The 20,213-nt window shown below is 46.2% G+C and overlaps 1 protein-coding gene across 1 annotated transcript; it reads right to left on the bottom strand.

Moving 5' to 3' along the window:
• Positions 1 to 664: 664 nt before the first annotated feature.
• Positions 665 to 18,631, bottom strand: CIMAP2 (ciliary microtubule associated protein 2). Its single transcript, XM_065553868.1, has 10 exons — positions 18,514 to 18,631; positions 14,723 to 14,810; positions 13,977 to 14,147; positions 13,670 to 13,786; positions 11,113 to 11,250; positions 9,735 to 9,878; positions 8,440 to 8,604; positions 5,369 to 5,497; positions 3,997 to 4,127; positions 665 to 2,317 (listed from the first exon to the last, which is right to left on the bottom strand). Exons 1-10 carry the CDS (start codon positions 18,561 to 18,563, stop codon positions 2,221 to 2,223), a joined length of 1,230 nt encoding a protein of 409 aa, XP_065409940.1. The 5' UTR covers positions 18,564 to 18,631; the 3' UTR covers positions 665 to 2,220.
• Positions 18,632 to 20,213: the final 1,582 nt, after the last annotated feature.

The following is a 20,213-nucleotide window of genomic DNA, read 5'->3' as shown; positions in this document are numbered from 1 at the left end:
CAACTGAGAGTTGGGGGGAGGTCCCTGTTCAAATCTCTTCTCCTCAAGCAGAGGGAGAACTAGAAAGTGGTCTCCCACATCCTGAGTGAGTGCTGTAACCACTGAGCGAAAGGTGACAAGGGAGGTACTCCCCATGCCATTTTGTTTGGAGCTGGGCAGCTTCTGAGTATGCCTACCGGATTAGGCCCCACACATGTCTTAGGCAAAGAAGCTCCTATCTTTCTTCTGCGATCCTTGTGCATCACTCTGGAGCTTAGGCTGCCGTTGGTGCCTGGACATCTAGAGCAAGGCAGAAGTGTGCATGTCCAGAGGCAGAAACGGACACCTAGGGAACTTCTATTGCAAAACCAGGTGCCAAGTGAGTTTCCGCGCCTACAGGGTTGAACGTAACCAAGCGAGGGTTTTGTGGATCACAGTGGTGCCTAAAAATGGGGATTAGGCGCCTAAGTATCATTGTGGATCTGGGCCTTGGTTCCTATGTTACACCACCAGTTCTTTTGTAGTCTGCAATTTCCCACCAAATAATACAGATATCTCCACCCTACTCTCCCTCCAGGGACCAACCTTTTCCTTAACTCACTCTTTCTATTACAGTAATCTGCATTTCTTTCATTCACCCTATTTTTACCTGTGTTCAATTATGCCTTGCACCACAGAGTAATTGCAGAGTAATTAGCATATTTAATCAGCCACAATTGACATCTAATTACAATTAAACTTAATTATTCCAGTTGGGTATACACATCATTATTAGACTTTGCAAAGGTTAACCCTGAGCAGCCCAGATATTTTTATTATTGCTCACTTTCTCCAGGAACTACCCATATTCATTTTCACTTATCAACCAACAACCACCCTTTTGGTCTTCTTCACGGCCTCTAGGGTTAACTTCTTATGGAATTCATAAGGTGCCCAATGATACCGCTAAGCACAGTCCTACGGCCGCTGTGCTCCTTCTAATCCACCAGCCCTACAGCAGGCCTTGTCTGGACACGCCAGTCATACAACAAAATAATATTTTATGCTTATGTAAAACCTTTCAGCTGAAGTGTTTTGCAAACAATCTCTACCAATATGCCTGGATGACAGGTAGATGCAACTATTTGCACATGAAAAGTCTAGACAAGTTGGGAAGAGCAGTATATCCTCTAGCAAGTGGTTACCTATAAAAACCAGGCAAAAAATGTTAAAAACCACAACCATTGATCTCCCCTCTCCCTTTTAATGATTTGTATCTATGAGCTTTGAATTGGAGGGATTAGCAGCTAGCCCTATTGATTTGACAGCCAGCCCTTTTCTAACATGGCTGCAGTTGATAGCATACAAACTAGTCTGGTAGTTAGAGTGTGAAGGCATGAGTTCTGGCTTCTAGTCTCCCTTCTGAAACTGATGTGTTGTGTGACTTGGGTCAGTCATGTTGCTTCTCCGTCTGTTACCTTTTATGAAAAACAACGAAATATTTAATATTTTATTTGCTTTAAAGCAGTGGTAAGTATCTTTATTTTCAGAAAAAAACAAAATGAAATGAAATGTTGTTATATATTCCCTTCTAATCTGCTTTGTGTTGGCAGGTTTACTATGTAAAAAAATCTATTTTACTGATAAAGTAGAGGATTTTAGCTTTACCTTCTGAAGTATGCTTTATCTACTTAAACTGCACAGATTCTGGGTAATGTCACTGAAATCTAGATCTGGTGTTTTGGCCACGAAAGCGCTCTCCTTTTTCAATCAATGTAATAGACATCCTTTGAGAATGCAATGTCACTTGAGTTGTCCTGACTTTGGCCAATTCTGTTGCTTGAGGTGAGAACAAAAGCCATCAGCGCAATGTACAGAACTTTGCATTTATATATATGTACAAAAAATATATATGCAATTTCTTGAATGAAGCAATTTGATGAAAAAAGAAATATTTAATATTCAAAGAGCTACCCACCAGCACTCCTATTTTGGGGAAGAAAATGTACCGATCTAAAATTCTGCCAAATATCCTTTTCAAAAATTATGTCACGTATACACAACCAAAAGTGAAAATAACTGTAATCACAGAGAGAAAAAGTAAGATTGCTGGTGGGTTTTAAGTGTGTTATTGCAGAGCAAAACTGTAGGTTGTTTTAGACTATCTTGACTTGTGTGCAGCTGTACTGTACGTTGCAAGTATTTTCCTTATAACCAATCTTTATTTAACAGTGGCTTCTGCTTTACAGCATGCACTTAGTTTTAAGTAGCAGCAATAGCTTGTGCAGAGGTATCTGGATCACTTGCAGCAGAAACCAAATTGTTCCAGTGCCCTCTATTAACAGGGTTGATCCGCTGTCTGTAAAAGGGGAGGAAAAAACAAGTAGACTCAAGTTATTGACTGTATTAATCTTTCTTTAGTCTTGGCTCGTGTTGAGGAAAATGAAGTTATTACAAGCTTGACTGTTAACTACAGAGTGAACAGCTACGAGAGAGTGAAAGCTGGATTCTCTTACATCATCTCAAGATGTGTTAGCGAACTCTAGTTGCAGCAACACAAAATGCTGCTCTCAGTTGCATCTTTGCAACCCCAGCACAGATGATAGTCAAACAACGGTCTTACAGCTCAAGAGAGGAAAAGGTAAACAAACCTTAACAAGCAACAGAGGATCCTGTGGCACCTTTGAGACTAACTATGATAGACCTTTATTCCGTCCTACAACAGAATGCCGAAGCAGAGAACTACTGCAGTGAGGTCTCATGACTACTAATACCTCCCTCAGGAAGGGTTAAATAGCTCCTCTGGGCATAATCAGCCTCAACCTGGTACACCTGTGCGGCTTGTCAGGCCTGCAAAGGGGTGAGTCCTTAAAAAGGAGGACTCAAATCTAGCCTGAGGTTGGCACTGAAGTGAGTAAAGCTTGATCAGGGAGCTCCCTAACCCCACCCATCAGGTACTGTTTATCAGGAAAGCTGCTGAATTGCGTCTGCTGTCTGGTTCCCTCTAAAGAAGTAGAGGGACCATCTTTGCTTAGCTTTCCTTTTAAGAGCCCAGGGCCCTCAGACTAGGTCCTTTGGCCATACAAGGAGATAGGAGCCTAGTCCTCTCCCCACAGCCTACTGACCTTTGGCCATGTATGGAACTACAGGGTGAGCCCAGACTGTTTTGTGAGCTGCAGGACTATTTGGTTTGCTTTTTTCATTTGGACTGCATTAGACCCCCTGGAAGGGTGCATCCTTCCTAAAACAGCTAGCTGGAGGACAACACCCCGAACTCCCAACCAACTCTTCAGCAACATCCATAGCAAGGGATGGATATCTGGGGCAACAGAGGCACCAACCATCATCCTCGGGGTGCCCTAGTGGTACAACATACTAGACTAGCTTTTAATGCTTTTCAATCATAGCTCTCAAAGCACTTGACAAAGGAGGTAAGCTTCGTTATCCCTGTTTTAAAAGGGGGAAATTGAGGCACGGGATGGTGAAGTGACTTGTTTGAGGTCATCCAGCAATCCAGCAACAGGGGTGGGACTAGAACCCACCAGGGCACCTGGGACACTCTCCACAAAGGTAAACTACAACTTCTTTTCTTTCCTACAAACTATGCAACAGCACCAGAACATGATCTCTTATAAATAGACCTAAACTGCACTTACCTAAGTAAGAGAATAAGTGACCCTTGTAGGAGTGCCTACCATTCGTTAATGTATTTAGCCTCCTAATACCCCAGACAGGTAGGGAAGTGCTATAATCCCCATTGTACAGATGGGTAACTGAGGCAATGATTAATTAAGTGACTTTGCCAAAGTTTGCGGCAGAACAGGGAATTGAACCCAGTTCTCCTAAGTCCAGGCTCCGGCCTTTATCTCAAGAACTATCTTCCTTCCCAGAAGGCAGGATTTGGGCCCTCACTTAATCTTCAAGAGTCAGTAATTTATACTGGGTCTCTTGTTCATTGGTGGGAATTAGTGAGGTTATACCATATACCAATGTTAATATATCACTAACTTTATGCTGCCCATAGTACATTTCTCTTACAGTAAGTATGCATCCCGCTCCAGGTTACTCAGATAACGGTGTGTTTCACACTGGTAAAGTGACCGGTATCTAGTATTCCACTTGCACTTTTCTTGTTTTGTGATGTCATAGCGACCAACACCAACTGGGTTCTGCAAAAAGAAAGTCAGACATGGTTCTGCAACGTTAAAGGTGCAGTTATACACACACCAGTGAAGTTCTGCCCGTGACTACAGTGGCAACAGGATCAGGGCCTCAGTTTGAAAACAAGAATCTGGAATATTGAACAACAATCACCACCACCACCTCTTGTATTTGAGAATGGAGAAATTAGGGCCTGATCCTTCTATTTAGGTTCAGAGTCTATGCAACAAAGATCATAATCAGATCCTACAGTTCCAATTTCCCTGAAGACGTTGGGCACCATTCCCTTGAAATGTGATTTTCCCCAACAGCCTAGAACTAGCTCTAGTCAAGTTATAGCAATGTTACCACTGTAATTTAATCTGTGGAGTTCCTGCATCAATTACAAAGAAGTCTTCAGCCTTGATCTTTTTCAAATTGCCTGTTGCCTGCTCTTCTGCATAAAGGCAGGAAACTGCATGGGAGTTTGCTCCTCATCCCTAACCATAGGGACTACTTCCCATTAACGTTTTTCCTTGCTTCTTTGAGTCCTTCAGGCTTTGTTCTACTTCACTAAGGGAAACTTGAGAAGATTATTACTACAGATGACCTAAGAAAAGGCATTAAAGGAAGGAGCAGTTACCAGCACCATCACTTCAGCACTCTGCTGCTAAAAGAAATTCTGTTTTTTCAATAATAGAATGTGACTTTGAGTGTATATGTTGTCCTGCCCCCTAAAGGATTAAAATCTGCTGCATAACTTAGAACATTCCTGAAATACAATCTCTTGGCTGGAGAGCAGTAACCACTTGGTACACAGCATAACTGATGAGGGAGGAGAAAGGTGCGCAGGGAATTTTGGCTAAACCTCTTTCTCTTATAAAAAGTACCACAGAGTCTCTAATGTCCATACCAACAATGTTGTTTCCAGTGGTTGTTGTAGCTGTGTTGGTCCCAGAATATGAGAGAGACAAGATGGATGAGCTAATAGCTTTTATTGAATCATCTTCTGTTGGTGAAAGAGACGAGCTTCTGAGCTGTACAGAGTCTTCAGCTTTTCTTCAAGAAAAGGCTTGTATAGTTCAAAAGCTCGTCTGTGTCTCTGAAACCTGTTTATGGACAAAGCTGTAGAGCAGCATTCTTTGGGTTAGAAGGATTTGGACCTCCAATGGAAAGATCAGTAAAGGGTATGAGTGCGTCATGGAAGAAGCAGACAGCATGAATATTTTCATGCACCTACATCTATTCCTACCATAGATTTTCCACTCACCGTGTTTCCAATAAAGAGGCGGTATGCTTTCCTGTCAACTCTTTTTGCAGATGACCAAAATGGAGGTTGATTGAAGTATTCTGATCGCTCCACGGGTTTTGGATCATGTGAGCCTGGCCCTACAGCATACTACAACAAAGTGACAACCAGTAAATCACTGATGTACTTACGTATGTACCTAACTCATGCTTAAAGTTAGGCACCTGCTTAAGTATCTTGCTGAATTGGAGCCTCAGTTAATTCTGTTGTATTCTTCTAGTAGCCACAGAACTGAGAGGCTGCTTCGTGAGAAGTATTAAGTGCAGGAAACCGTCATGGCTGTGTTGCAATGGTGGGAATAAGCACACCAGAAACGTGAGAGACAAAAGGAGCAGCATGCTGGAAATGAGAGCATCGCTTGCGCTAAGCCTCCAGCCTGCTATTTGCAGTTGGAATTCAGTAGAGTGACCCACCACTCCTTTGTTAACAACTGTGGTGTAGATATCCACCTTTACTCATACGCAACATCCTGTCATATAGGCATGGTATGGGCCTGCCCCTTCTCCTGCTCCAATTGAATTCAGAGGGAGCTTTGCAATGCAGTTTGAATCTGAAACGGGACTATGCAAAAAAACCTCCTTTGTTTCCCAGAACGGTGACAGGGAATGGCTCACTTGATGATTACCTGGTCTGCTCATTCCCTCTGAAGTGCCTGGCATTGGCCACTATCAGAAGACAGGATACTGGGCTAGATGGACCTTTGGGCTGACCCAGTATGGCCTTTCTTATGTATGTTCTTATGTTCTCCTTACTTCAACCAATTTATTCCCCATGTGAATTCAGAATCCTATTGGCTGATGTTTGTGACTGTCAAATTGTTAACTACTCTTTAATCCTCTTAGCCAGACCCAACACAGCTGAGAGACAGTGATCTGGATTCTAGTCCTTTTCATGTACCAACAAAACCGTAAGCTAAATTCCAGTGATAGATCTTTATTGTTGATGATGTATGAAGAAGAAAGAACCCGTTTGACCGTCAGGTCCCAGGGTGAGTTTGCAGTGTGAGTGGTTAGATAAACTATCTTTTCACTTATAATCTGAGCAGATTTGATCTGGAATCACAGGGTGCCTCTAACCATTGAACCCCATAATGTTATTTTTAATTCCTTTGCTGCAAGTACTTAAGCATGTGCATAACTCTAAGCACATGCTTAAATCCTATGAAAAGTCTATGTTTAAAGTGAAGCATGTTGTATTGTGCTTTGCTGACTGGGTTGGGATTACTCCAAATTTATCTTAAAGCTGCTGAATCGGGGCCGTAAGTAGTTACCTGAGCAACATGAGAGCACATTGCAAGATGCTGTCAGCCGGAACCATAAAAACGCCAATTGTAATGACAAGAGCTTAATTTTCAAATAACTTGTGATCAAAATAATAGCTGCTAAGAAGCACTTCTTTCAAACTGCATGGCTGAGCAAATGGATGCCGTCATTTTAATGTAGCTCATATAGCCACAACAGGGTTGGCTACCAGTGCACATACAGGTGTGCTATGTTCTGCCAGATGCCTGCGGCCGCCCGAGGAGTTCACTTGTAGCCAAGCAACACACAGCCCGGAGAGGCTTATTGCTATCAGAGTGTGGTTATTGTTACCATGCTACCTGTTAATTTCAAATTTTACTCAAAAAATGTTAGGTTTATGCAATGAATCCTTCCACAATGAACAATAGTTGGTTGTCGGAGGAGAAGGGAATGTAAGGGGCTGAATCACCTTTCCAGAGCTCCTTTGGCTATTTTGTTATTCTTCCACTGTCTCCTAATGTACCCACACCTCCAGGTTTGCACTGTATTTGCACCCCTTTGCCCTGAGAATATCTCCTCAGAATCCATCCGGAACAAGGCCCAGCTAGCCCTAGCGCTCTCTTTCATGGGATAATGGCCACATCACGCTCACCCCACCCAGGGTAATAACTAACCTAGGAGCTATTTAACCACCCCGTTTATTTTTTTAAAATGAGTGTAAAGTTTCCCGAGGTTGCAGATTGATGCTGAAGAGCAGCCAGGCTCGTGGGTGCAGACAGGGAGGCCTTTGAACGCCTCCAGGTGTTTCCCCCACAGCTGCCTCCTCAGCCCCTGGGCTCCTTTAAAATTGCCATGTTAAAGTACTCAGTTGGGAGCCTTAAAACTAGCTTCCAACTCAAAAGAGCTGAGCGGAGTCAGCATGAGAGAAGGGGGAGGAATGAAGGTTTCAGCTGCCTTTGTTAGTAATAATGGAGAAGTAGAAGGAAAAGATCATGAGGCTTCTCATTTCCTCCCTCTCCGGCCCATCCTGGGCACAGGGATTTCCCTGGTGCTTTTGGTGATGAGCTATCAGCTGGGCATTGGTGCCTGGCTGTAACCCCACCAGAGGAAAGGCCAATCAGTACACAGCTTTGGACAGCTCTGCCCCAGCCCTCCCCATGGCACATTTTGACTGCCCAGAGAATCCTCTGCAGGTGACCAGGAAAGCGAAGACAATGCCCTGGCAATGGCTCATCATCCTTCTACGTGAGAGCTCTGCAGACCAACCCAGCACAATCACCCCTTGTCCCAATCCAGACAGGCTGCTCTTCAGCTGCACATTTCACCTGGGGTTCTCCCAGTCCTAGAGGTCCAGGTGCCTTTCCCTTTTGCCTCACAGCAAAGCCATAACAAGGAATTTTTGCGCCCGAGGCAAGGGCCGGCTCCAGGCTCTTCGGCGGCGGGTCCCTGAGTCCCTCTTGGAGAGAAGGACCCTCCGCCGAAGAATGCAGGAAGTGGCGGCAGCAATTCGGCGGCGGGTCCTTCCCTCCGACAGGGACTCAGGGTCCCACCATCGAATTGCCGCTGAAGAAGCGACGGCGGTAGTGCTGCCGCCGAAGCGCTGCCGATCGCGGCAGAGCTGCGCCCCTCCGCTTTGCGCGCCCAAGGCAAGTGCCTCACTCGCCTCGCCCTTGTTACGGCACTGCCTCACAGTCTCTCTCAGTGCCATGGGGTGTATTCGCAGCAGATGGCATCCTGCACGGTAACATTTGCAGCAGAGACAGGAGAGGAAAGGAACACGGTGTCACTAACCGTGGCACGTGGACACTGACTGAGTGTGGCCCAGAAGATCCGCTCCGTGGGGCAGCCGGGGTTCCGAGCGAGGGTGCTGAAAACACCTTTTTTCTTTCTGTCCTTGGTGTCCAGCTCCTCCACAAAGCTCTTGACATTGCTGGTGCCGAGCTCGATGCATTTCTTCTAAAGAGATGAAAGAGAGGACGGGACGTCTGCTGCTGCTGGAGAAAATGTGACGCAGTTGTCTGGCAAGGCCCTGCAGGTGCCAGCTACAGGGGCTCTCCTGTATCTCTGCGCTCACGGGATCCAATCCAGTCCCCAGGTGAAGCCTGGCAGAGAGAGCCCACTGACTTCAGTGGAGCTGAATAAGGCCCATAGACCCTCATTCGGAGTCCATTGACTACTTGATTCCCTTGTCACTGACATGGATCACATCTACCCTCCTCCCTGCACAATCTCTGCCCCACCCTGGGCTCTCTAGGGCAGATATCTTTCCAGAGTGTAATAAATGTATGCCACTGCCTTCCGCACCCCAGCAGGTCAGAGGTATCCCCCAGGCTGCTTCCAAACAGAGGTTCTTAAAGGAATATCTCCTCAGAATCCATCCAGAATAAGGCAAAAAGACTGCGCATAGACAATCTTGTTCATTTTAGGTTGCTGGTTTGAATCCTACCCTAGGCCAGTAAGGAGAGGAAGCTGTGAGTCCTTTTCATTGTCCGTACTAAATGAAGGGCAAACAGCAAGCAAACTAAGGCTTTGTCCACGCTACCACTTTTGTCAGTAAAACTTTTGTTGGTCGGGGGTGTGAAAAAAACACACACCCCCGACCAACATGTGTTTCACTGACAAAAGTGCTGGTGTGGACAGCAGTGTATCGGCAGGCGAGGCTCTCCTGCCAACATAGCTACCGCCGCTTGTTGGGGGTGGTTTAATTACGCCAGCAGGAGAGCTCTCTCCCACCGGCAAAGAGTGGCTGCACGGGAGACCTTACAGCGGCACAGAGTAGAGTAGACATGGCCTAAGTAGCAAAAAGTAAATTAGCTTTTTAGGGCCAGATCTTCATATAAATTGTAGCGTCACTGATTTCGAAGGAGTTGTGCTGCTTTACCCTTGCTGCGGATCTGACCCTCAGTTTTAGTAATCTAAGTTGTTAATAATAACGGCAAGGATGGGTTTTAAAACTATGCTCTGACAGCACCCCTCTCCTGGCAGCAATCTGTGAGAGACGTCACGTCTGCAGGACTAGCTCCTACATCATTAACCAAGGCAAGGGTGTTTTACTAAAAACACAGCTCTCTTACAAGAGTACGTACTTCCACAGCGTAATGTCCGCAGATAATAGGCTTTGACCTGTCTCCTGTGAAGGTGTCATATGGGCCGCGATTACTGACCACACGTTTCAACACCTCGTCTGTGCTGTTTTTGAGATTGTAGGTGCCTGGCCCCAAACCACTTCCCTAAAGTCAATGGGGAGCAAAAACAACCATCAGTGATCGCTCTGTTGGGGAGCAGAGTCCTAGGTTGTGCTCATTTGGAAACCGGACACTAACTACAGGTTTGTTGCTAGACAATTGCAACATTGCTGTTATATATTACAGTAGCACCCAGAGGCCCTCACTGAGACCAGGACCCTATTGTGCTTGGTGCTGTACAAATACTTAATGAGAAGCAGACGCTGCCCCAAAGAGCCATGTCCTGTGCTCTGCCCATGACTTTTCCCTCTCACCCATGCTGCTCATTCTTGAGTGGTCAAATAATAAATGAGTAGCCACCTGTTTGTTTCCATCATCCATTACAAATTGCTCTCTGTACCCTCAATTAAAAGCTTCACCATCAGATTGCAAGGGGTGGTCCCTCTGCATGGCAGCCTTTAAACTAAGTGGCTTGGACCATCCCCTTTGCTTAGTCTCCATTGCTCATGGCATGGAATACTCCTAAGAGACCCAGAATGGGGACAGTGCCACCTCTATGGGATCCTGCACTTCTGAGAGTGGGAAAGTGACGAGCAGGGGAAGCAGACATTCTCTGTGGCACCATCCCCTGCTGACCCACTGGCTCTCTGGGCAGTAACCTAGACAGGAGTTCAAGCACCACTGAAACTTGAGGCTGGCTGCAAGATCTTCTGTAGATTCCCCTACTGAGCAGCTGTGGTGGGCTCCACCAATGGCAGCACAGCCCCGGAATGGCCAATATCACCAGAGGGAGCTGTGGAGCAGCCATTGATGCAGGCTGGCTCCAGCCTCTGGGGGTTCTCTCCTCTACAGATCCTGTGAGGTTGGGAAGCCTCAGCCTCTTCAGGTGAACCTCACTGACTTTTCTTTCCCTTTCGGAAGCTGCTTGCCCAGCCTCTCCTTTACTCCCCCACCCCCACCCACCACAAGGGGCACTCCAGTTTCGTGCAGCCAGGCAGTGAAAACTGCAAGCTGGCTGCATCCTCTCTAGAGAGAACTGCAAATGCTGATGCCTCCCTGAGCCTTCAGACACCCGAGGGCTCCTGATTGGCCAAGAGATGAAGACCATAGCCATGCTGCTATGGTCCACTGTAATGAACAAGGCAGCAAAATAACCTGGGGGGGGGTCAGCTTCCACAGATCCCTCACTTTCGTTCTTTCTGGTCACTCAAGCCCTGGGCAATGGCTGGTATGCAGGTCAATACGGGAGCTGAATGAAAAACAAATAGCGCAGACTTGCCGCAGCAGTAGGTAAGACAGATTTTTCGGTTTTGCTGTCCATTATCCCTTGAGAGTTTGCCGAGCGTCTCTCCTTCTCCTCAATCAGGGCATAAGGGTTTCCATTCTTGCCATAAGTCCCAGGGCCAGGGTGGCAATCCTGCAGAAATAAGAGGGAGAGGATTACGAACAAAAATGGATACAACTACCAAAAAAGAGCCAGATTCTGCCATTCAAGCCTATTAAAACAGTGATTCTTTGTAATTCAGTAGTGCCCAGAGGGCTTAACTGAGATCTGGGCCCTCCGGAGCTAGGTAGTGCACACACATCCAAAGCCTCAGTCTCTGCCCTGCATTATCCTATCCATTAGGCATTTCTCTGTGGAGACATGCTGCCCCAGAGAGGCACCGGGCCTCACAGGAGCCCAGGGACTGCAATTGTCAGTGGTAATACTAACAATACATCAGGCGAGCGCAAAGCACTTCTCAGTCTTTAATGTCCTCGGCACACCCCTGTGAGGCAGGGCAGGGCTGTCATCTGCATTGTACAGATGAGGAACAGAGTCACAAAGAAGCTAAGAGACTTGCCCAAGGGCTGTGGAGGAACAGGGAAGTAGAACCTGGGTGAATATGGCCCTCTACTCCTTTCCTATTGGAATCAATGAGGGTTGTGGGTAAAAGTCTAAAAAGAGAATTGGCTCTAAATTCAGCCGCTACCCAATACTTAGAACGATTCATCCCTAGATTTCAAAGCCCTTTGCAAAGAGGATCATTGTTTTACAGATGGGGAAACTGAGGCACAGAGCAGTGACACAACTCGTCCCAGGACAAAAAGTGAATGTATGGCAGAGCCCAGAATAGAATCTCTGGGTGAAATCTTGGCCCCACTGAAGTCAATGGCAAAGCTCCCATTGATTTTAATGGAGCAGGATTTCACCCCCACATCTCTTCACTCCCAATCCACTAGCTCAGACTGCCTCCCTACAGTTTGGCAGTTCTTGCCAGGTACAGATTGCTACATTCTGTATATAAAGGATAATCAAGTACAATCTTTGCATCTCTCCAAGCAAATAAAGGGAAATCTGGCCTCTTGGAAGGCTCTTGATTAAAAAAAACCTGAAAAGATACTAAGGCGAATTAGAAATGAAATCTCTAACTATGAAATTAGGACAACAAGGAATCTGGTGGCACCTTAAAGATTAACAGATTTATTTGGGCATAAGCTTTCGTGGGTAAAAACCCATGAAGAGTTACTCCCTTCTCTCCATGTGTCAGTATATAATGCCTGCATCTGTAACTTTCACTCTATGCATCTGAAGAAGTGAGGTTTTCACCCACGAAAGCTTATGCCCAAATAAATCTGTTAGTCTTTAAGGTGCCCCCAGACTCCTTGTTTTTGTAGATACAGACTAACACGGCTACCCCCGATATATGAAATTAGGAATTCTGTAACTTCATTGGCCACCAGCACCGGAAGAGCTATTGCAAGTACAGTAAGCTGTGATTCACACAAGCTCCCACTGCGCGTCACTCTTGATTCACACATACAAGTGTAAAATCAGCAGTCATGTGGCTATGCAACAGATCCGAGTATTAACACAACATTCTACAGCTGTGACGATACAGTATATTTGACTGTTGTTCAGGCCCTATGGAGGAGGGATGTTCCACTGAAATAACCCAGTTTTTAATTTCTTCTGCCAGGCAATGCAGATGGCAAAAGTGGCCAGCCTGAAGGGTTAGAAAGCAGGCGATGCCAACTAGCATTCTGCCCCACAGCCTGGTGGAACTAGAAGTCGTTACTAGGGAGTTCTGGGGCTAGTAGAATATTTGCAGAGCATTATTCTGTAGAAAAGCTATTTTAAAAATATACTATCCTGTGTATACTCTGGATTCATAGACGATAGGACATATATGTAAATGTGTATGCACCATATACATACACTAACACACTGATACTGCATATCGATTCAATATTTAGGTAGTATGATGGTGGGCATTACAGAAATATCTACAATACACACTGATTGGATAGACTGCAGTGTATATACACACACAAACATATGGGCTCAGTCCCGGAACTATCCCTTACACAGAACTCCCCAGTGAAATCAGTGTAGGTCCCACATAAACAGGGCACTTAAATAATGTGAAATAGAAAACACTGATATTGTGGTTCAGTGTTTCCCTGGATCGGTGATCTCTTATCTGCTCCCTTTGAATAACTCCCTTGTTAGTTAGGATGATTTTAGCTGGGGTATCACCAGACTGTGTGAGCAGAAGGCTGCTTTCTTTAACCCTGTTAGTGGTAACATCATCCAAATCAAGCACCCGGGAAATTGAACAGCAATCAGGAAGCATAGCTGGGCATTGGCCCTTATTATTTCTTGCACCACCTACTGTACTTTTAAATTTTGCACAGTTGTAAAAGGGACTTGTTTTGGCCCCCAAAAGTGTGTATCATATTATTAGGTGATCCAATAATAATATTTAGCTCTGCAACAAGAGGTACCAGATTATCTACCTTGTATGTTTCTTGTCAAGTTATTGCAGTATCTATTACTTGAATCCGATACATACCCTAATGAAGGCTCTAAACCTCTCTTCTCCAGTGTCACAAACACCTCTAATACTTGAAGGTCGGGTCTCTTGCAGAAAATCTTTGATATTGTAAGTTCCTGGGCCCAGTTTTTCTTTCTTATTGAGAAAAAGATTTTAGAGGTTTAATAGCAACAAAGCCAGGATTCTAATTTACCCATGCAAATCACAGCACCTCTAGTTCAGTCTATCCCATGGCACTTTCAACTTAAGAGTTGAAAGATTAAACCACAGAAACAGTCAGATTTCTTGTCCACACATAGGGAAAAAAGTCAAATTCAGATCTCACCAGATACTTGCTTTTCTTCAAGGTCTCCTTAAAATTAAAATGGGGCATCTGGGTAAGTCGTGCCGCTTCCTGTGCCTTGCCCCAGCCAGAATTTGAAGCCTTCTCCTGCAGCACAGAGGAGCTAAAGCTTCCATGGTCAATATTGTAGGTGCCTGGGCCTAACTTTCTGCCCTAAAATGAAGTGTAAGGTTAAAACTAAACGCTTGATTTACCATTGAGTTAAGTCAGTTTTACACTGATGCATCACCATTGAAAATTGGAGTTCTGCAGTGGTGAATCAGGCCCTAAGAATTCTGATCATATTGTTTGCAAATTCTCCTTACTACAGGCAAATAGAGAGAGAAAGTCAATGGAGCTATAACAAGCTACACCAGCTGAGGATCTGCGCCCACAGATTCCTAGCACGTTGGATAAATTGCTGACACAGGAAATCTACTCAAAGGTTCTGTAAGTATACATTATACTGAGAAGTAAATTACATTGGAGAGAGCCTCATCCTATATCATGAACATCAACAGGAGTTTTGCCATTGATTTCATTGCCATTGGGCCTACATTAAATGGACCGATTAGATTAGATTCAGTGATATTATCAAATTAATTTGAAAGCAGCAGAATGGATCCATTTGGATTTTTCATGGAAATGAATTCTGGAAAAAGAATCCAAAGGTATAATTTTTAGTTTAGTTCTGCATATGGAGCTGAATAAGTGTTTGTTTTGTACATAAAATAGAGAGACAGACTCACCAACTCTGAAGAGACCTTTTTGCAGTAGGGCGCCTGTGTGTATGTACCAGGTTTCTTACACTTTGGATAAACTGCTGACACATCAAATCTAGCGGAGGATGATGTAAATATACAGTAAATTTTGAGTTAAAGCAGGACTAATTTTACAAACATAGGTCCTGGTCCTGTGAACATTTAGGACTTGATCCAATGTCTATTGTAGTCTGTAGAAAGGGTTTCACGGATGTCAATAGATGTTGTATCAGGCCCTCAGTACTGGACTACTCAATACTGCAAAGAGACACGTGCTTCATTTTGTGAGTAGTCCCATTAAATTCAGAGGGATTACTCATGCTTAAAGTGAAGCACATGCATAAATCTTTGCAGGTTTGGGGCCTAAATGCTTTCTGCAGTGAGTAATCTCCTGAATGTCAATGGGATGATTACTCACTAGAGCAGGGGTAGGCAACCTATGGTATGCGTGCCAAAGGCGGCACGTGAGCTGATTTTCAGTGGCACTCACACTGCCCGGGTCCTGGCCACCAGTCTGGGGGGCTCTGCATTTTAATTTAATTTTAAAAGAAGCTTCTTAAACATTTTAAAAACCTTATTTACTTTACATACAACAATAGTTTATTTATATATTATAGACTTATAGAAAGAGACCTACTAAAAACGTTAAAATGTATTACTGGCACGCAAAACCTTAAATTAGAGTGAATAAATGAAGACTTGGCACACCACTTCTGAAAGGCTGCCGACCCTGCTCTAGAGTAAGCACAGGGCCAAAGACTAAATGTTTTCATGATCAAGGCCCTTAAACTGATGTACTGTACAAATTACACACAGACACTGCTTTATCTACTACTGAAATGCAGCCATCTCTGGTGTGAATCATGGCAGCTGTTTAACAGCACAGAGTAATACTACAGGAATTGAAATACAGTTTCTCCAGTGGAAACTACAGAGAGATTTTAGGTAGGCAGAAGCAAATGATCCAAATTGGAATTTGGCCAAGATAATAGAGTTAAGGGCCACTGTCCATTTAAAAATCATGTTTTAAAACAAACAAACAAAGATCCATCCCTAATGTTATTAAAATCTCAGGCTATTAAAAGAGAATTTTAAAAACCAAATTTACTGTTTACTGTGGATGCTTTTAATTTTTCCTTTTCTCTCAACTTAGACAATGAAAACAGACTGGCCATTTCCACATTTTTATTTGCTTCTACTCAATTTCCCTAAAAGGGTCAGGCACCAGTTGAATGGTGTGATGTTTGGGTTGCAAACACTATAAGGAAATGTTAATATTTTTTAAAATTCCATTGGATTTAACCTAAGTTTGGGGTCAAATTTGACTGGTTCAATGTCTTTTAACAATCATTCTCTGTGAGATCTTTAATGACAACAAATGATTAGAACCTTGGCTTTCTGTTTCATCTGGAAGATGCCGCCTCCAAGTGCCCCATCCTGTAGCCAAAACTCTTGAAGAAGTCAAAGGGAACTTGGACTCAAACCCTGGTAACACAGCTATTCCCAGTAGAATTTCTGACACAAACTATATCAATAAAAATTCAGACCACATTCTTAGCTGATGTAAACTGGTGTAGCTCTGTTTTACAACAGCTGAGAAATCTGATCCTTCACGTGCCAAATTCCTCGGCATTTAAATAGATATTTCTATATTGTACAAATTAAACCAATTAAAATAAATTAAACTTTGCAGGTGAAAAGCAGTATATGAGGCCTTGAGCCTGCAAACTGTAATGCGATAATGCCTAGCTGTGAAAAGTCAAAGGACTTCAAAGGTATTGCTCATGTGAATCAAGTTACTCACCTGTGTAGATGTTTGCAGGATCAGGGTCTTAGTGCCGGGTATTGCATTGAAAATCCCCAAGCAGGAATTAGGCATACAGATTCATAGATTTCAAGGTCACAGGGGACTATCATGAGCTACCAATGTTTCTGTATTTTATTAGCCGATTGAAAACTTGCTGCTGTGTGAGCTAAATAAACAAAATCTCTCTCTCCTGCTGTTCAGGTGAACTAAGTAAAGGCACTGCAAGGCCAACAGAGTTCCAAGAGGGCAAAGTGTGATTTAAGGGGTAGGTGTTTGTTCTGAATAAATAACACAGGTCATTTTAAATAAGGTGGAGAAGCAGGGAGAAACCCCAATCAATGTATTTTAGGTTAATGAGCTGGTTAAAAATGGACCCAGTTAAAATATATTATGGCAGAGCTTGTCAAAAAGTTTGTGTCTCAGTCCCTCACATGGCTTTGAAAATCTCAGCCAGTATGTGTATCATTGTGTTGTTAAAAACGTGATTCAAAATCCTTAAATATACACTACGTTACTGGAGACATGTGATTGTACTGATTTAAAAAATACACAGTGAAAGCAAAATCACTGAACACAGGGCCACACTGTGCTGCAGTCTGATGCCGCCATGCTGGGCTATAAGGGGGAGCATAATCCCCCAAACCCACCCTGTGCAGCCTCCCTGGAGCGTTAGTCTCGGTGCAGAGAAAGAGAGCAGAGTTTTTGCAAGACCACTGGATCCCACCCACGCAGGTGGAAGTGGGCAGACACGGGTGGGAAGTGGGCAATGCCTTCACTCCACTCCCCTGGGTACCAGCTAGCACACCTGAGCCAGCATGTGGGGGAAGTGATCTGCGCGGGATAAGGGGCTGTTACAGATTGCTTCCCTGCAGGAGCAAGTGGGGAGCGGGAAGGAAATGTGGCTTCTTGGGGCTCCTCCTGGGGTAGCATGGCTGAGCTCAGCACCACCCCTGACATGTGCCTGTGCCTAACGGCTCAAGCTTAGCCTCTGGGAAGCAGAGATCGGAGCGTGTACTTTAAAAAATATTGTCAGTCATACGTAGGGTGACCAGATATCCTGATTTTATAGGGACAGTCCTGGGTCTTTTTCTTATATAGGCTCCTATTACCCCCCACCCCCATCCCGATTTTTCACACTTGTTGTCTGGTCACCCTAGTCATACGCCAGATCATGTAAAACATTAGGTTTGGCATGTAGTATTTTGAAATGAAATTCACTTTCACCTAGAATGGGGGAAGTCATAAAGATAGCCAGGGTCAGCCAAAAATCCAGCCCCCCCCCAAACCTGCTGGCTTATTTCTGAAGGAAAGGACTTCTCAGAGAAAGGGGTCCTGGCTCGTTGGATCCATTCAGTCAGGTTACAGTAACCCACTACTGTATAGGCAAAATATCCTGCAGGAGCTTGTAAGGTATAGGCAGGAACGTGTGTGTGTGTGTGTGTGTGTGTGTGTGTGTGTGTGTGTGTGTGTGTGTGTGTGTGTGTGTGTGTGTGTGTGTGAAGAAGGAGTCTGCTGTGTGTTTCAGAGACATGTACAAACTCATTTCTGTTTCCTTGGAAACTCCCCCATTCAGAGTTTCACAGCTTGACAGAGTCCTGCATGTGGGTGCGTGGACATGTGTGCATGGACTCTCCGTGTGTAATAACCATGTGAACTTGTGAATGCATGTGTGTATGTGATCATTGCATGGCTAGGTGTCTGTGATCTGTGTGCCGAGGGGTGTGTGATCTCTTGACTGCAGGAAGGTGTGTGTGATCTGTGTGCCGAGGGGCGTGTGATCTCTTGACTGCAGGAAGGTGTGTGTGATATCTGTGTGCCGGGGTGTTTGGGGGACAGGGGAGAATATGTGTGCAGATGATCCAGAAGCGGAGAGTCAGATGGGGCTGAGCCCAGTTCTCTACTGACTCTGGAAGGCCAAGTCAGCTGCAGGCTGAGCCTGTCCCCTCTGGAGCCTCTTCTGGGAGACTCTTACCTGACTGTCTGAGTGCCGAAGGGGGCACCTGTAAAGCCCTTTGCTGCCATTCTCTGCTCCCTGGGGATGGAGGGAGCTCCCCCCCCCCCGCCCCCAGTGGCACAGCTTCCAGCAGCTCCGGAACACTGCTGCCATGGCAACCCCATACACTTGTTGCCTTTCTGTTCCCATGAAGGCGGAGCTTCCAGGCAAACCATTGCATGGGGGGGCCTCTGGCTCCAAGCCTCTGTACCCTGTTACAGCTCAGTTTTAGGCCCTGCCAGGGTTGGGGAGAGGAATGCAGCCGTTTTGAGCTTGCTGTTTGATCCTTGGTTAGTTTTGATGCATTACATTTTATCAGATGTGGCTCGGCAAGCAGACATGCCCCTTGCCTGGACTTGCACAGGCTTGGCGAGTAGATGTGCCCCTTGCCCGGATGTGAATCGGCTCAGCGAGCAGACGTGCCCCTTGCCTGGACTTGCACAGGCTTGGCGAGCAGACGTGCCCCTTGTCCGGACATGCACGGGCTCAGCAAGTAGATGTGCCCCTTGCCTGGACTTGCACGGGCTTGGCGAGCAGACGTGCCCCTTGTCCGGACATGCATGGGCTCGGCGAGTAGACGTGCCCCTTGCCTGGACTTGCACGGGCTCGGCGAGTAGACGTGCCACTAGCCCGGATGCGCATCGGCTTGGCAAGTAGACATGCCCCTTGCCCGGACGTTCGCGGGCTAGGTGAGCAGACATGCCCCTTGCCCAGACATGCACAGGCTCGGTGAGCAGATGTGCCCCTTGCCTGGATGTGCACGGGGTTGGCGAGTAGATGTGCACGGGCTCGGTGAGCACGGGCTAGAAGGGCAGACATGCACCTTGTCTGGATACTCACAAGGCTCAGAGGCAGACGTGCACCTTACCTGAACATGCACCAGCTCAGAGAGCAGATGGCCCTCTCAGCAGACATGCCTGGGGCTCAGAGTGCAGATGAACCCCTCAGGTGATGGGCTTGGGGCTCAGAGAGAAGACGAACCCCTCGGCAGACGGGCAGGGGCTCGGAGAGCAGACGAACCCCTCGACGGACGGGCCAGGGGCTCGGAGAGCAGACGAACCCCTCGGCAGACGGGCCAGGGGCTCGGATGTGAATCGGCTCAGCGAGCAGACGTGCCCCTTGCCTGGACTTGCACAGGCTTGGCGAGCAGACGTGCCCCTTGTCCAGACATGCACAGGCTCGGCGAGTAGACGTTCCCTTGCCCAGACATGCACAGGCTCGGTGAGCAGATGTGCCCCTTGCCTGGATGTGCACGGGGTCGGCGAGTAGATGTGCACGGGCTCGGTGAGCACGGGCTAGAAGGGCAGACATACACCTTGTCTGGTTACTCACAAGGCTCAGAGGCAGACGTGCACCTTACCTGAACATGCACCAGCTGAGAGAGCAGATGGCCCTCTCAGCAGACATGCCTGGGGCTCAGAGAGCAGATGAACCCCTCAGGTGATGGGCTTGGGGCTCGGAGAGCAGACGAACCCCTCGGCGGACGGGCCAGGGGCTCGGAGAGCAGACGAACCCCTCGGCAGACGGGCCAGGGTCTCGGAGAGCAGACGAACCCCTCGGCGGATGGGCCAGGGGCTTGGAGAGCAGACGAACCCCTTGGCGGACGGGCCAGGGGCTCGGAGAGCAGACGAACCCCTCGGCGGACGGGCCAGAGGCTCGGAGAGCAGACAGGCCCTTTG

This window comes from Chrysemys picta, chromosome 8, assembly GCF_011386835.1.
Source record: "Chrysemys picta bellii isolate R12L10 chromosome 8, ASM1138683v2, whole genome shotgun sequence".
In the NCBI taxonomy this organism is placed as follows: Eukaryota; Metazoa; Chordata; order Testudines; family Emydidae; genus Chrysemys; species Chrysemys picta.
This window is presented reverse-complemented; position numbering and strand designations above follow the sequence as displayed.

Coding starts and splice junctions, on each gene's coding strand:
- CIMAP2 (XM_065553868.1), bottom strand. CDS start 18,563: ATGGCAGCAAAGGGCTTTACAGGTGCCCCCTTCGGCACTCAGACAGTC. Junction 14,148..14,722: donor AAAAGGTCTCTTCAGAGTTG/GTGAGTCTGTCT, acceptor ACTTCATTTTAG/GGCAGAAAGTTAGGCCCAGG. Junction 8,605..9,734: donor GCGGACATTACGCTGTGGAA/GTACGTACTCTT, acceptor TCATCTCTTTAG/AAGAAATGCATCGAGCTCGG.